This window comes from Typopeltis vanoorti, chromosome 21 (assembly GCF_054136105.1).
Source record: "Typopeltis vanoorti isolate ZY-2024b chromosome 21, IOZ_Tvanoo_1.0, whole genome shotgun sequence".
Taxonomy (NCBI): domain Eukaryota; kingdom Metazoa; phylum Arthropoda; class Arachnida; order Uropygi; family Thelyphonidae; genus Typopeltis; species Typopeltis vanoorti.
Window position 1 is genome coordinate 11,729,629 of NC_143569.1, and position 17,612 is coordinate 11,747,240.

Sequence of the window (17,612 nt, forward strand, 5' to 3'; positions counted from 1 at the left end):
CAAAGTTTGAGCTTGGTCACAAAAGCTTTGATGTGATCAAACAGAGTGTGCACCAGTTGATCTCTGGATTGTAACCACGTATTTAGGTCATTCATATGCAACAAGATGTCGGTCACAAAAGCAAAGTCTGTCATCCACTTTGGATCGTTAAATTCTGCAATTGGATTCCCCTTTTCTGCTGTATTTCGCTCCTTAAGTCAAAGACTCTTTTAAGAACCTTCCCTCAGTGGAACACACATCACTATAATAAACCACATTGATCTGCTTTGCACTTTTGGGTCAAAAGCTCTTGGAATTTACGATGATTCAATACTCTTGCCCTAATAATCTTGACGAAGTCACAATAACTTTCACGACATTCTCAAATCCAATAGTTTTTGTGCACAAATTCTCATGTTGGATTAAACAGTGGTAATGGACGAAATCCTTTCCTTCTAGTTCCTGTTCTTTCTGTAGCAGCGCAACAAACCCTTCGTTCTTTCCCACCATAGCAGGGGCACCATCAGTTACCACACCCTTGAGGTTGGTTATGGTGAGGTCGAAATGCTGGAGCATTTTCTTGGCGGCTTCAAGAATATCAGTGCCTTTCATTGTTCTCTTCATAGGTACGAGCGCTAGCAGTTCTTCTGTCACATTGAATTGTTGAAATGCCACGGACAAAGATAGCCAGTTGTGCTGTATCCTTCATATCTGTGATCTCATTTAAAGCAAGTGAATATGATGTAAATTCGAACGACCATTTTTTACAAGTTCCTTCAATGTCATTGGCAAGGTCTTCGACAAGTCGTGCTACAGTTATCCCAGACAAAGTTGGTTTTTTAAACACTTCCTTATTATTTGGGCACAGAATTTCCCCAGCAGTGATGAGACACTCTTTCACAAACTCACCGTCCAAGAAGGTTTTTCAGTTTTTAGCAATTTTTTCAGCTATTACATAACTTTGACGCATGCTTCACTCTCTTTCCTCTGCCTTTTAAACGCACTCTACTGGCATTTTAAATCAATTTGGAGACAGTTCACTTTGTCCAACTGGTGATCGAAATTGGACGCATGCTTTGTCTCATAGTGTTGTTTTACATTGTATTCTTTTGATACTGACGCTGACTCACGACAAATTAAACACACTGGCTTATCGTCGATCGGCACAAAAAAAAAAGTATAAATTGCCCCACTTTTCATTAAAAACCCGACAAGAATCACTTGATTTATGCTTTTTACTCGTAGATGCCATAGTGATGGAAGGTGAACCTAAAAAATGATCCAAAATGGCCGTGTAACAGTTATTATCAACTAAATATGTCTCACACTAATGAAAAAAGTCTGGCAATATAAAACTACAATAGGCTACAACTGACGACGAATCTGCGTGCGCTTATAGACAAATATCACACTGTTCATGACTGACTGTGGATGAGATTCTCTTGTATTTATATGAAAATAACGAAGTATCGAGCACCTTCGAGATGTATCTGGAAGGCACTAGACAGCGCACGCAAATGAACTACTGCTTCAGCCATCTACCTGCAACGTTAGTACTTAAGTACCGCTTTGTGCTGGTAGATGGCTAAAGAAGCATGCCTATTTAATATTTATTTTTATAGGATTTTATGTAAAGTATCAAATGCACAGCGTTCCTTGTGAATCTGGAGAGCATCTTACAATTCCAAATACCACAGTATAGCTTATTCGCCCACAGGCTTCATTGAAATTATTTTTTTTATTTAATCGCGTTTTAATGTTAAGTAGTTATTTTTTCAAAATGGCTGGTGGGCCATGACAAAGAGCTCCGCAGGCCATGCATTGAAGACCCTCTGCAATAAAGCAAGTGTATGCGAGCACTCAGGGGCTCATATTGGTGAATACAGGCATGGCAAATCCGAGATACCCAAGCTAGACCTGATCTTACTTCATACAATATACACTTGCTATATCATATATGGAGACCGGTCTTCTACTCTTCTTTCCCTCTACTCTCTCTCTTACTTCTAACCCCCCCCCCCAGTGCTATTAGAGCAACTCAAGGGCAAGGGGGGGGGTGACTCTTTCCTCTCAAACTGTAGTTTCCACTATCTACTAAAAAAAGCAGCTGAATTCAAGTCAAGGAGTGGTGGTTGACACGATGAAAACTTAACCATTGAAACCGAATGAACTCTAACCAACCTAAAGATACATGCCGGCTCAACCGTCTCCCGGTCAAACATTGTCCAATCACTTCCCAACTACCGATGGGAAGTGATTGGACTCTGCAAAACCAGATGGACTGGAAAAGGAGAACTCCACCATGGACAGTTCAAAATCTTAACTTCAGGCAGGCAGGGAGGGAGGACAACAAACACCAAGAAAGCACCCATATTAAAACCAAAGGCTCAAAACTCTCTATTGTCCTACAATCCTATCTCACCTAGGATAATTAAAGCAAGATTCAAAATATCAATCGGATCACTAACTATTATTCAAGTATACTCACCAACTTCGACATCATCAGAAGAGGACATTGAGGAGTTCTATATAGATTTGCAAAAAGCAGTATAGCAGACATCAAGTCAAGATCTCCTAATTGTAATGGGGAACTTAAATGCAAAAGTAGGCAAAGACTGGGATACCTGGCCAAGAGTAATCAGAAAGTTCGGGTATGGAGAAAGCAATAAACGTGACGAAAGACTGTTAAACTTCTGCTCAAATAATAGACTAACAATAACCAACACTCTCTTTAAACATCCAAAACCCCAAAGAAAATGGACATGGATATCACCAGACAGACAAACCAAAAATATGATTGTAAACCAAAGATGGAAATCAAGTATCTTAAATTGCAGATCCTTCTCTGCAGATTGTGGATCAGACCATAAGCTAGTATTAGCAAACCTAAGAATAAAGTTAAAATCTGGAAGTACTTTTAGAGTAAAGCAAGATTCAAAACATCAATCGGATCACTAACTATTATTCAAGTATACTCACCAACTTCGACATCATCAGAAGAAGACATTGAAGATTGAGGAAGACTACACAGATTTGCAAAAAGCAGTACAGCAATACAAAATACAAGACAACAATATTCTACGAAAATATCAACTAGAACTAGATAAAAACCTGAAGGAACTACCAAAACAGAATATAAACATCGAAGAACATTGGTGCAAATTAAAGGAAATAATATTAAATTTGGCAGAAAAAACAATAGGTTACACAGAAAGAGAAAGTAAAAAGGATTGGATCTCGAATGCAGTAAAAAAGTTAAGTGATCAAAGGAAAAGCATGAAACTAAAACAGAACTATAGCAGATATGAATATAATAGATTAATCAGAGAAATTAGAAAACTAGTTAAAAGAGACAAGAATAACTGGTTAGAAGAAAATTGCAAAATGGCAGAAAAGCTATCAAAAGAAAATAACCTTCATGGATTATATAAACAAATAGACCAAATTCACAGACAACAAAAATTATAATGATCAAAAACAAAGAGGGAGAACTAACTGAAAGAAAAACAAAAAGAATCGCCAGATGGGAAGAATACTTCAAAGATTTATATAATAAATACAGCTTCCAGGATATTACGATTCCAGCCACTGAAATGGAAGAGGAAACAAATATCTTTACCAAAGAAATAATAGCACACAGCATAGAAAAACTCAAAACTAGGAAAGCACCTGGCATTGATCAAATACATGCAGAATTCTTAAAAGCAGGAAAGGAACAACTTTTGGAACCATTAAAAACATTATTTGAAAGGATCTACAAAAACGAAGCAGTGCATTGATCAACCAAATCAGTCATAACTCCTATATACAAAAAAGGAGATAAAACAGAATACAATAATTACAGAGGCATTAGCCTCCTCAGTATTCCAAGTAAAGTTTTTACGAAAGTACTCCAAAAACAAATTAAGCCATATATAGAACTGGCACTAGGAGAAGAACAAGCAGGTTTCAGACCAGGGCGAAGCACAATTGATCAACTATTCACCTTAAGACTGCTAATAGAAAAGATACTGGAGTACAACCAAAGTTGATACATAAATTTCATAGACTTTTGTCAGGCATTTGATTCAATCCGTAGAAGAGAACTATGGAAGAATTTGGAATTCCCAAAAAAACCATAAGAATAATAAAGAATCTGTATGAGAAATCTGAAAGTGCAGTACGAATGGAGGACACCTTAACCAACTGGTTCCACACAGAGAGCAGAGTAAGACAGGAATGCAATCTGTCACCAGACCTGTTCAATCTTACACTGGAAGAAGCAACCAATAAGGCCTTAAACAATGAAGACTCCGGAATCAAAATATATGGGGGAAAATGTGACAAATTTAAAATTTGCAGACGACATTGCATTACTTGCAAGCACAGAAGAAAATCTACAGTGAATTTCTGATAAAATAAAGGAGGAGTGTATAAAATCTGGATGAAACATAAATATAGACAAAACAACAATTATGCAAATAGGAAAAAGAAGCACCAATCTGAAAATTGAAAATGATAGTAAGAATCCAGAGCAAGTAGAAAACTTCATCTACCTTGGAGGAGTTATTGAGTACAATGGTGAAATTATAAAAGATATAAACAGCCGAATCAGTCAAGCATCCCAAACTTTTGGATGATTTAATAAAATATGGAAGGCAAGAAGGGAGACATCAAACAAATAACAAAAGTAAGAATCCATGAAACAATGGTCCTCCCAATACTCCTCTATGGAAGTGAATGCTGGAATCTCAAAAAGGGTGAAGAGAAAAAATTATTAGTTAATGAAATGGGTTGGGTAAGAAGATTACTTGGAGTATCTCTGATTGATCGACTAAGAAACGAAGACATAAGGAAATGACTAAAACAAGAAATAATAATTTCAGATTATTATTATTTAATTACATTCTGGTCATTATTGAAAATTACATAATTTCCAATAATGACCAGAATGGGAACAGAAAGACTACCATCTAAAGCCCTGAATACAACTATGGAAGGTAAAAGATCCAAAGGACGGTGCAGAATTAGATGGATAGATAAAAGAGGACCCGAAAACCGAATCACAACAAGCGACACCAAACTGGACAAAATTGTTCGGACTCTCTCGGGACAGACGGAAGTGGAAAGAGTTCATTCGGCCTCAACATCATCCACATAGATGATGGAAGAGAGAAGAAGAAGATGCAAACACACTAACAGGAATCCAAACACAAAGACAGAATCCCACAGTTCTAATTGTTGCCTTCTGTGGGTGCAGAATCTTGCTGAAAAGCTCTGAAGAAAGCTGATGGAAGAGAGAAGAAGGTGCAAGCACACTAACAGGAATTCAAACACAAATTGATTAGGAAAGGCAGAATCCCAAAGTTCCAACTGTTGCCTTCTGTGGGTGCAGAATTTTGCTGAAGAAAATGATCTCCCAGATTTTTTGATATAGTGAGGCAGCCAATTTTGTTCATATGTGGCAATTTAATGATGTGGCAGATTATAAAATAGGCTCCCCAATTTATATAAGCTTATGTATAAAAGTGAGATTAGGTTAAGTTTCCCTTGGACTGGTGATTTGTATCCATGGCATGGTCTGCCACTCCAAAACAGCTGTAGCAGAGGTTATGGACATCGATTCTGTGTTCCTCCAGTTTGTTGAAAGTATGAAAATTTGCAGGAGAAATTCTGTAGATCCCAAGATGGTCCAGGATGATTAAAGGATCTTTCAGTGAGCTGATGTATAGCTAACTTTTGGTATTGAAGGAGGTCTGTATGACACAGCTATTAAGAATGTGAAATTTTTTCTCAGGTGTGTTGGATGTAAAAAATGGCAACAGACTTTTTGTGTTATGATTTTTTTAGGGGGGAAGAGAAGAATAGGAATAGTTCTGTTGATTCTGTGAAGGGAAAAGCCACTGGAAAAATTAATATTGTAGAAACCCATTCCATTTGTTCATCACTCTTCAAGTGAAAAATGTAGCTATATACCTTTGCTGACCACACTCTCTCTCACTCAATTTCCAGGAATGATCCCTTTTACTGACTCCTCTAACCAAATGCTTAAAAATTATCTCTGCATCAATCCAATAAAGCTCTTTTAATAACTGAAATGTTTCTATTATATCCCTCTCTTTTTCTGCCTGTAACTCAACTTCTGCAACCCAAAGATCCTTACAGTTTAACATTAGGGTGTATTCCAAGCACCACTTAGCATCTAGGTCACTTGCTTCTAGATCCTCTCCATCCATAAGAAATCCAAATGAGGCTGTATAAAAGTCATAAAAAGGAATGATAATTTCCTTATCTCTGCTTGTTAATGTGTTCTTCAGCAACCAAATAATCCTATGAGCTACCTTGGCAACTTTCCATAGCTTCTTCAGCCTCCAAAAACTTGGTATGCTTTTCCATTCCAAACAGTACTTATCTCTTACCTAACTCCTGACACTTTATACAGCTCAAATCTTCCCAACCTTAGAATACTGTTTCCACATTTGGGATGAACCTAAAATTCTTTCAGAATGCTTGATTGTATATAAAAGCAAGCAGTTCACTTAATTCATGATCCTTCCCTCTGTCACTTTCTCACAGACATTCAGTTACTGTATTATCTCTCTCTCTACTACAAGTATTTTCGAGGACATTGCTCATCTGAACTGGCTGCTACAATCCTTCTGCTTTCTTGTACTCATATGCGAACATGAGCAGCTGCCAGTCAACACCCATTTAGAGTTCAAGTTCAAACTCATCAAACCAACTTCTCATCCTCTGCTTTCATCTTCCCTACATTGCTCTCTGGAACATCTTCACACTGTCTTCCCCAATGACAAGCTTTAGGCTTACAAAAAGGACATTAACACATTCTTCTCGTCCATCTCTTACTCATCCACATATGGAACTGTTGTGTCATAGGCTTGAGACCTGTAGTGTGTGGGACTGATATTAAACAATGTGTCAAACAAAATCTCAAATTAAATTCCCGTAACAGGTCCATCTTAGCTGCCACTATTCTACTACATACTGATAATATCTAGTATTATTATACTACACATACAACTTTTTCTAATGTGTTTCATATAGAGATCTAAATTTATTTTTTTGAAATCAGTTTCTAAAAAGCTGCTGATCATGATAAGTAGTAATCACAATGGGCATTGTTACTGTATTTTCACCATTCACAGAAGGTTATTAAGTCATCAGTCTGAACAGATCAGTTGCACTGCAATTCATAACAACCACTGATCCAATAAAAAAATTGTTCACGTTACACATTAAGACTGGCTTCATTAAGCAGTTTCTTTGAGAGTGATTTGCAAGAACATCTAAACCAGGCATGGGCAACATTTCCTAGTTCGGGGGCCAAATTATCATTCTGTCTCCGAGTCAAGGGCTGGACCAAATTATTAAATAAAATAAATTAATATTAAATGAATTAAAACAAGTTGTTACTTCATATTTCATTTATTTATAACATAATGCTTTGGTATAAAGCTCTACATAAATTTTATAATATAATGAACGACATAATTTAATGTGAAGATTGGCCTTGCACTTCAACTACGAGACTATTAATATTACTTAAGGATAATCGCACAGAATATTCAAAGTTTTCTCCGTTATTCTTGTCCGAATTTTTGATTTATTGTATTTCATCCTCAAAAAAACTGTTCATACATATGTGCTGCCGAAAAGACAAATACTTTTTCTTGAAAAGCTCATAAATTTGTATATATATATATATTTTTATTATTATTATTATTATTGTTCCGAGCAACTCCAAGGAGTCGACAGACTCATCGAGGGAGGCCCTAACATCATGTCAAGAACAACTATTCGACATTGACACAGTATCTATCATACCTTGCCTTGAACTCATTCAAGGTCGAATAGAAAAACCTAGAAAACTTTTTCTAGAACCTAGAAAAACCTAGCTCTAACTCCCTTGTCAACCATGCTCTTGTACAGCTTCCATGCATAGCCCCTAGTCCTCCCACCACCACCAGTCATATTTTCAAAAATATCTTCTGGATCAATCTTATAGAAACCCTTCAGTAATTTGAATGTCTCAATCATATCACCCTTCCTTCGCATATCGTCCAAATCTCTGCAACGTAGAGATTGGACGATACCACATTATAACGTTCATTCCACAGACCTTCTATCATCTTGGTCACTCTTCTCTGGATCTTCTCCACTTCCTCCCCATCAAGAAAAAACCCTGGTGCCCATAACTGGGTACAGTAGTCCAGATGGGGTCTTATCAAGGCTCGATACAGAGGAACAACAACTTGTTTGTCTCTGCATGTTAAAATATTTTTCAGAAGCCAAGTGATTTGATGAGCTGATTTAGTCACTTTTGCAATGTGCCCCCTAAACTTCAATTCCCTATCCACCAACACTCCCAAATCCCTGGCCTCATCAATCTCCTGGAGTACGGTTCCACCAATGCGATATACTGCTGCTATTCTTTTCACCCCAAAGTGCATAAGCTTACACTTTGCCACATTAAATTGACATCCATTTTTCCTAGCCCAGTCCTCCAAATTATCCAAATCATCCTGTAAAATTTTGACAACCTGTGCACTCACAATTGCTCTGCCCAACTTTGCATCATCAGCAAACAAGTGAACACTTCCTCTCAAATCCTTTCCTATATCATTGATGAACAAATTGAAAAGCAGTGGTCCAAGAACAGAGCCCTGCAGCACTCCACTAGTCACAAGACGTCTTTTAGACTCCACTCCTGAATAAACCACTCTCTGGTATCTCTCGTTCAACCACTCTCCTGTCCATCTCACCAACCCTATATCTATCCCCATCTGCTCCAGTTTACTGATTAGGGTTCCATGTGGTATCCTGTCAAAGGCCTTGGCAAGGTCCAGTAGTATCACTGTAAACCCATTGCCCCTATCCAGTTCAGCCGTCACTGTTATAAAACGTGAGGAAGTTACTGAGGCATGATCTACCCTTCACCAAACCATGTTGTCCCCTATACAATATCACATTTCCATCTATCCAATCCTGTATTCTTTTACTGACTAATTTCTCTAAGACCTTGACAATGATTCCTGATATGCTAATCGGTCGGTAATTTACAACAGCCTTGGAACCACCTTTATGCAGTGGAACTATTTTCCCCTCGGGACTAACCCAGACCCGAAAATCAAATTAAACAAAATTGTCAAGGGAACTAACAATTCTTTAGCTGCTTCTTGTACGACACGAGCTGGTATATCATCCAATCCCACGGATGTAGGATTGAGGTTATGCAATAGACTACTCACCTCCACTTCATTCACCACAATTCCCGTATAATCTACTGGTTTATTCGTTTCTGCAATGTCACCAACTAGATGATATATACTTGCAAAGTGCTCACTCAGTAACTCAACTATATCAACTGATTCAGTTACCTCCCTACCATCGGCATTCTTTAAAATCATTCTGCCATGTACATTTTTCCTTTTACATGCTACATATCTAAAAAACTGTTTAGGATTCTCTTTAGCCTGCATGGCCAATGTTCTTTCATAATCCTTTTTTGCTTTTCTTACCACACTCGTTACCCTTCTGGCCTGCGCTTTATACTGTTCATGTGCCTGCTGGTCGCCTTTCTCCTTAAATTCCCTCCATAGTTGTTTCTTTTTTTTGCGGTTCAAGCTTAATGGTGTTATTCATCCATTTAACCCCTACTTGATTTATTATTCGGACTCTAGGTATACAGTCAGCCATTGCTTCATGCAAACACTTCTTAACTGCCTCCCATGCACTATCAACTTCTAGTCTTTGCAGTTGTACATGCCATTGCACTGAACCAATCAAACTCCTAAGCTTGTCATACTTTCCAGTCCGATAATTCCACATGTACACTGTCTTAATTGAAAATTCCACACCTTTAGCCACCTCCAAAGTCAAAACCCTATGATCACTCTCTCACCAACTGGTGGCAATGTGTCATATTTGTTACAGCCAAATCCTTAGATGTAATTACTAGGTCAAGCACTCTCTGACTACTAGTATTTTCCATTACATGCTGTCGCAGATAGTTATCCCTTAATAACTGCATAAAATCCAATTCCTTCCTCCTGTGTGTCCTCTCCTCACTCCAATCAATGCGACCATAGTTGAAATCTCCCATAATAATTACCCTCCTTCCACTCATTTCTTCTATTTGCTTGTGCAAACTGTCACCACCATCTTTTCCATCACCTGGTCTATAGCAGCACTCAATTGTATATTTAGTTCTGCTAGCCACAATCTCACACCAAATAGCCTCAAATGTGCTCTTTTCTCTATCCTGCAATTCAACTTCTCTTCTCCTTGGCTGTAGCTCATCAGCTATCATCAACAATACTCCTCCCCCCATTTTATTCTCCCTGTTATTTTTCTTCCACCAAATAAAATTTACAAAAATCCGTCAAAGCAATGTTGCTAAATTGTGATTTTAGCACTAAATCCACCTGAAGCTCAATAAGTTCCATCTGTAAGTTTTCCAGCACATTATTTACATCAGCATCCATCAGACGAGCAAATATAGCAAATGTGGAGTCTTTGTTTTTGAAGTCGGCAAACCTTGTATCAAATTGGTCTATTAGTGCCTTCAGTTCATCTCCATAACAATTATAAGGGATATTTTTATGAGTTGCTAGAGTAGGAAAATGATAACAATTTTTAGGTCTTATCTGACTTTCCAACAATCTTAGTTTATTACAAAAAGGTTTGACATGTCCATGCAGTTCATAAACCAATTGTCCTTGTTTTTGCAATTTAAGATTCAGTTCGTTAAGGTATCCGGTGACATCTACAAGGAATGCTAAATCACACACCCAGTCATCATCTTTTGCTTGGTTAATTGTGTTTCCTTTTATGCCCATAAAATCTGCAATGTCTTGTCTCAGATCATAAAATCATTTTAACATTTTACCTTTACTCAACCACCTCACTTCACAATAATAAGACACATCTTCATAATCTGAAAATAGGTCTGCCAAATACTCATTAAATTGGCGGTGATTAAGTGCACGTGACTTAATAAAGTTAATACTGGCTACTACACTTCCATAACATTTGTGAATTTAATCGATTTTGCACACAGATTTCGTTGGTGGATAATGCAGTTAAAATTTTTTAAATTTTCCAGATGGATCTGTAGTTCTGTTGCTCTTTCATGAACTATTCCAATAAATCCATTCTGTGCACCAACCATTGCAGGGGCTCCATCAGTGCATATGCAAGATAGTGAATTCCATTTAAGTCCAAATCTCTTGAAGACTGTGTTGACTGTTTCAAATATATCTTCACCGGTAGTTGTTCCTTTTAATGGCCGAAGCGCCAATAATTCTTCTGTGATGTTGTAATGCGCATCAACTCCTCGAATAAATATTACTAGTTGTGCTGTATCTGAGGCATCGGTGCTGTCATCCAAAGCAATTGAAAATGCTTCCAATGTAGCAATCTTCTCTTTTAAATGCATTTTTGAAAATTATGGAGACAACTAAGGTGTTTGAATAAAAACTTTAGTTTAATATAACTAAAATCTACAATTCGACGTTTCGACCTTTATGTCAAGGTCATCTTCTGGAGCATACAAATATACACAAGAAACAAGCTATACTAAAATCAAACTGGTTCGTTAAAGACACTGACCAACCGCTACCACAATTGTTGGCCTGACCTCTGGTGGGAAAAAATAAAAATAAAAATTAAAAGTAAAAAATAAAAATTATACATCAACGCTAGAGTCTTATTATTTGTGTTGTCTTCTATATACATATATTAACATCATTCCAGCCAGTTGGAGTGGAATGGTTTCTAATACTAGCGGATTGGCTAGAGTCCTGACTTATGTCGAATCTTTCATATTAGGTTGGCTGAATGTGTGCCATCCAGATCCTTGGAATTTTCATACCATCTTTGTTATTGATATTTGGGTGGTTTATCAGGATTTCGCAGGATTCCTTAAATTTTCTTTCGTACCAGGTTTTTGTGCGGTGTAAGGAGCAGGTGCTTTTCCAGTTGATTTGGTGTAAGGTGTTAAGTGCGTGGTCTGAGAGGCCTGCTTCACCATAATGGTTATATTTGATGTGTCTAATGTGTTCTTTCTTGCGTATAGGGATTGTCCGTCCTGTTTCTCCAATGTATGGTAAGTTACAGGTGCAGCCTTACCATACATTGGAGAAACAGGACGGACAATCCCTATACGCAAGAAAGAACACATTAGACACATCAAATATAACCATTATGGTGAAGCAGGCCTCTCAGACCACGCACTTAACACCTTACACCAAATCAAATGGAAAAGCACCTGCTCCTTACACCGCACAAAAACCTGGTACGAAAGAAAATTTAAGGAATCCTGCGAAATCCTGATAAACCACCCAAATATCAATAACAAAGATGGTATGAAAATTCCAAGGATCTGGATGGCACACATTCAGCCAACCTAATATGAAGGATTCGACATAAGTCAGGACTCTAGCCCATCCGCTAGTATTAGAAACCATTCCACTCCAAATGGCTGGAATGATGTTAATATATGTATATAGAAGACAACACAAATAATAGGACTCTAGCGTTGATGTATAATTTTTATTTTTTACTTTTAATTTGTATTCCCCCCCCACCATCACCACCAGAGGTCAGGCCAACAATTGTGGTAGCGGTTGGTCAGTGTCTTTAACGAACCAGTTTGATTGTAGTATAGCTTGTTTCTTGTGTATATTTGTACGCTCCAGAAGATGACCTTGACATAAAGGTTGAAACGTCGAATTGTAGATTTTAGTTATATTAAACTAAAGTTTTTATTCAAACACGGTAGTTGTCTCCATAATTTTCAAAAATGCATTCAGATCACCGTGCAAGCCTAAAAGAAAGGACTTCTCTTTTAAACTTTTTTTGATATCATCAGCCATAATTTCTATCCGTCAGACAACAGTACGTCTCGACAAACGCATATTCTCAAAGTCTTTTTTTCTTTTCAGGACATATTATACTTGCAACATCCAGCAGACATTCTTTGATAAATTTTCCTTCACCAAATGACTTCGAATGCTTAGCAATTTTTTTGCTTACCACAAAGCTGGCTTTGACAATGCTGTGGTGCTGCATCCTTTGCTTGTTGAACATTTGCTGCTGGGTATCCAAGTTCTTGTTCAACTTCTGTATTTCATCTTTTCGTAGTTCTCCATCAATTTTTGGGTGATCCGCATGTCTCGAAGCAAAGTGTCTCTTGAAGTTGTATTCTTTGTTGATGGATATGGATTCGTTGCACAGCAAACATACAGGCAAACCTTTATTCAGAATAAAATAATAATCCTCTGTCCAGTTGCCTTGAAATTGACGATTCTCTGCATCTACTTTGCAATAACCATTGACATTGTCCCAAATTTATAAGTGATATCCAGAACTGTCAAACAAAACTGTCTTCTACACCGCAGGCACTGAACAAAGCACAACACCAATGCAAGTACTGAACTGAGACGTTGTAACACGTTCACACACGTTGCTAGTCAAAGTGAGAAAGAGACCTTGGTTGGAGAAAACATAGTGTGTTTTGCATACGTCATATGACGTCAGCTTAATGTGAGTTAGTAGAACACACCATGTTTACTCCCACCATGAATCAGACAATCTTCGCAGAAATAGATTAGGGCCGGATCCAGCCCACGGGTTGCCCATATGTGATCTAAACTAAAAGCACTCAAGTGATTAACCCTTTTACATTTCAATGATTAAATGTACATGTCCTGTGAAAAAGTAATGTACTTTTTACAAGCATCATAAATAGTTACAATAAAATTAGACATCACACAAAAGAATTTTAATTTAAATTACCTTTATTTGTGAAAATAGTTGATTACCTCCTACATAAAGATATCCAAGGGATTCTGATAGTTGACTGCATTGGGGGGAAAAAAAAAGCACTAGATAAATTTATGAAACCAATTGAACTAACTGAACAAAATAGTTTTATTATAGACACACACACACAAACTATTTCGGCATTTGAAACTAACATTTATACTGGTGACTTTTGTAATTTGTAGAGGAACTTTGGGTATTACAGAATTTACAGAATACTATTTTACACACAAAATCGTATTCAGTATTACCCAAAGTTTTTCTACATAAGAAAATATTTACCATGAAACAAAAAATAAATGAGTTAAGTTAACCAGTTATCTCTTGTTAGCTTCATTTAATATTAGTATGGTAATTAGGAATGCACCAAAGAGAGATTTGGCCTGAATACTGAATGTTCGGCTGAAGCATACTAAATTAAATTTTATAAACAAATGTTTTAAAAAAATATATATAAAAAATAATAAATAAAAACTCATTAAAAATTGATAAAAATTTTTAATGAGTAATTAAATTTTATAAAATTTAATTACTTCACCAGAATATTCAATACTTTGGCCAAATTGCAGAATGAAGATTAAAAAACACATGTAATAATACTTCACCTAATCATGTGACAACATGAAAATAAACACACACACACACACTCACTGACTGACTGCACAGTTAGCCAAATGGCTATGCACTTTGCAACCATATGCCTGGGAGTTTATTCCCTCCCACTGCGGTGGGAGGGAAAAAACCACCTTATTCTCGTATAACAGTAACACCTCGTATAATGATCAAGAACACCTTATCCTCGACACCATAAAGGTAAAAGAGGGAATGATTAGGACACACACACACACACAGAGAGAGAGAGAGAGTCAGTTTTCAAAACTTCAAAAGTTTTGAAAACTGACCCGAGAGCCTACGAGAATAAATCTTTGGTATCAGAGTTATTTAGCTTGCACTACTAAAAAAAAAAGCATGTTGCCAAGGGGTCCATATCTTCTTCTACTTCTTATTTTCAGCCATTTTCTGTCCACTGCTGGACAAAGGTCGAGCGGCAGACAGAAAATGAACAGAATATTCCATATATGAACATATATAGAATATGGACTATATGTCCAACAAGTCCATATATATGCCTTTTATTAGTTATTTTGGTTAAGGTGTCATTGACCTGACAGTTGTTTTGAACTGCTAGTTTCATCAGATCATACAGAAACCTTAAAATAACACAGATTCTCATTCAATGCCAAAGCACTTCTTATTTAGAGAATTGTATTTTTCTTAAGTGAACAGGAGCCAGTGCTTAAGAGCAATTATCAAAGAACCTAAACGTATTCCTTTCGGTGTTGTAAATTATGGATCAACGAAACTCTGATGCTGAGAATTGCATTCTCATATGCTATCTTCTTTATTCAAAACTATTCAAGTTCAAGTACAGAGCTCAGATGCTTCAATTTGAAATAAGTGATGTAATGGAGTATCATAGATCCATCCATATTTTATAGCCAAATGTAAAAAAAGTTAAGCTTTTGAAAATTTACCTGTTTGTAAGAATGTAACCTTTTCATCATCTTGCTAGTAATTTTTTTGAAAATTAGAAAATTTCTTCTATATTTCTTACTTTCACTTGTTTCCACATTTTGTTACAAAATATATATGAATCTTCTTATGGTGTAAGAAGACTTGAGAAAGTGTTGCTGAATGTAGTGGATGTGCAAATTCAGGGAAACTAGACTTGTTTAGGGGGGGGGGGAGTAGGTATACAGTCCTTAGGGAGGCAGTTGAATGTAAGAATGAATACAATATGCCAGAGCAAATAAGGACAACAAATCAGAGTGGGATAGTTAATCAAAGTAGGCTAATGGTCTTAAATTCATGTACACTAATACTAGGAGTATTAGGAACAAAAAGGAAGAGTTTCTGGACATGGTTGGCACTTCCAGACCACATGTTATTGGTATTAGTGAAACATGGCTGACTGTAGATGATATAGCTAGTGGGATTGAATGCGATGGGTATAGTGTGTTCAGGAATGACAAAGAGAATAAAATGGGGGAGGAGTATTGTTGATGATAGCTGATGAGCTACAGCCAAGGAGAATAGAAGTTGAATTGCAGGATAGAGAAAAGAGCACATTTGAGTCCATTTGGTGTGAGATTGTGGCTAGCAGAACTAAATATACAATTGGGTGCTGCTATAGACCAGGTGATGGAAAAGATGGTGGTGACAGTATGCACAAGCAAATAGAAGAAATGAGTGGAAGGAGGGTGATTATTATGGGAGATTTCAACTATGGTCGCATTGACTGGAGTGAGGAGAGGACACACAGGAGGAAAGAATTGGATTTTATGCGGTTATTAAGGGATAACTATCTGCGACAGCATGTAATGGAAAATACTAGTAGTCAGAGAGTGCTTGACCTAGTAATTACATCTGAGGATTTGGCTGTAACAAATATGACCACATTGCCACCAATCGGTGAGAGTGATCATAGGGTCTTGACTTAGAAGGGGGCTAAAGGTGTAGAATTTTCAATTAAGACAGGGTACATGTGGAATTATCGGGCTGGAAAGTATGACATGCTTAGGAGTTTGATTGGTTCAGTGCCATGGCATGTACAACTGCAAGGACTAGAAGTTGATATTGCATGGGAGGTAGTTAAGAAGTGCTTGCATGAAGCAATGGCTGACTGTATACCTAGAGTCTGAATAATAAATCAAGTAGGGGTTAAACGGATGAATAACACCATTAAGCTTGAGCTGCAAAAAAAGAAACAACTATGGAGGGAATTTAAGGAGAAAGGTGACCAGCAGGCACATGAACGGTATAAAGTGCAGGCCAGAAGGGTGACGAGTGTGGTAAGAAAAGCAAAAAAGGATTACGAAAGAACACTGGCCAAGCAGGCTAAAGAGAATCCTAAACAGTTTTTTAGATATGTAGCATGTAAAAGGAAAAATGTACATGGCAGAATGATTTTAAAGAATGCCGATGGTAGGGGGGGGGGTAACTGAACCAGTTGACATAGTTGAGTTACTGAGTCAGCACTTTGCAAGAATATATCATCCAGGTGGTGACATTGCAGAAACGAATAAATCAGTAGATTATACGGAAATTGTGATGAATGAAGCAGAGGTGAGTAGTCTATTGTATAACCTCAATGTCAATACATCTGTGGGATTGGATGGCATACCAGCTCGTGTTGTATAAAAAGCAGCTAAAGAATTGTCAGTACCCTTGACCATTTTGTTTTATTTGATTTTCGGGTCTCGGTTAGTCCCGAGGGGGTGGAAAGAGGGGAAAATAGTTCCACTGCATAAAGGTGGTTCCAAGACTGCTGTTGTAAATTACCGACCGATTAGCATATCAGGAATCATTGTCAAGGTCTTAGAGAAATTAGTCAAGAAAAGAATACAGGATTGGATAGATGAAAATGGGATATTGTATGGGGGACATGGTTTTGTGAAGGGTAGATCATGCCTCAGTAACTTGCTCATGTTTTATAACACAGTGACGGCTGAACTGGATAGGGATAATTGGTTTACAGTGATACTACTGGACCTTGCCAAGGCCTTTGACAGGATACCACATGGAACCCTAATCAGTAAACTGGAGCAGATGGGGATGGATATAATTTTGGTGAGATGGATAGGAGGGTGGTTGAAGAAGAGATACCAGAGAGTGGTTTATTCAGGAGTGGAGTCAAAAAGACATCTTGTGGCTAGTGGAGTGCCGCAGGGCTCTGTTCTTGGACCACTGCTTTTCAATTTGTTCATCAATGATATTGGAAAGGATTTGAGAGGAAGTGTTCACTTGTT

The 17,612-nt window shown here is 37.3% G+C and overlaps 1 protein-coding gene across 5 annotated transcripts in view; it reads right to left on the reverse strand.

The window, feature by feature from the left end:
* mRNA-cap (RNA guanylyltransferase and 5'-phosphatase mRNA capping enzyme) overlaps window positions 1–17,612 on the reverse strand; it is a 450,753-nt gene that overhangs the window by 41,687 nt on the left and 391,454 nt on the right. For all 5 annotated transcript variants that reach the window (XM_090411578.1, XM_090411577.1, XM_090411573.1 and 2 more), the window contains one exon: window positions 13,777–13,840. In XM_090411578.1, coding sequence (XP_090267704.1) covers window positions 13,777–13,840 — 64 coding nt within the window. The remainder of the gene's footprint in view (window positions 1–13,776; window positions 13,841–17,612) is intronic.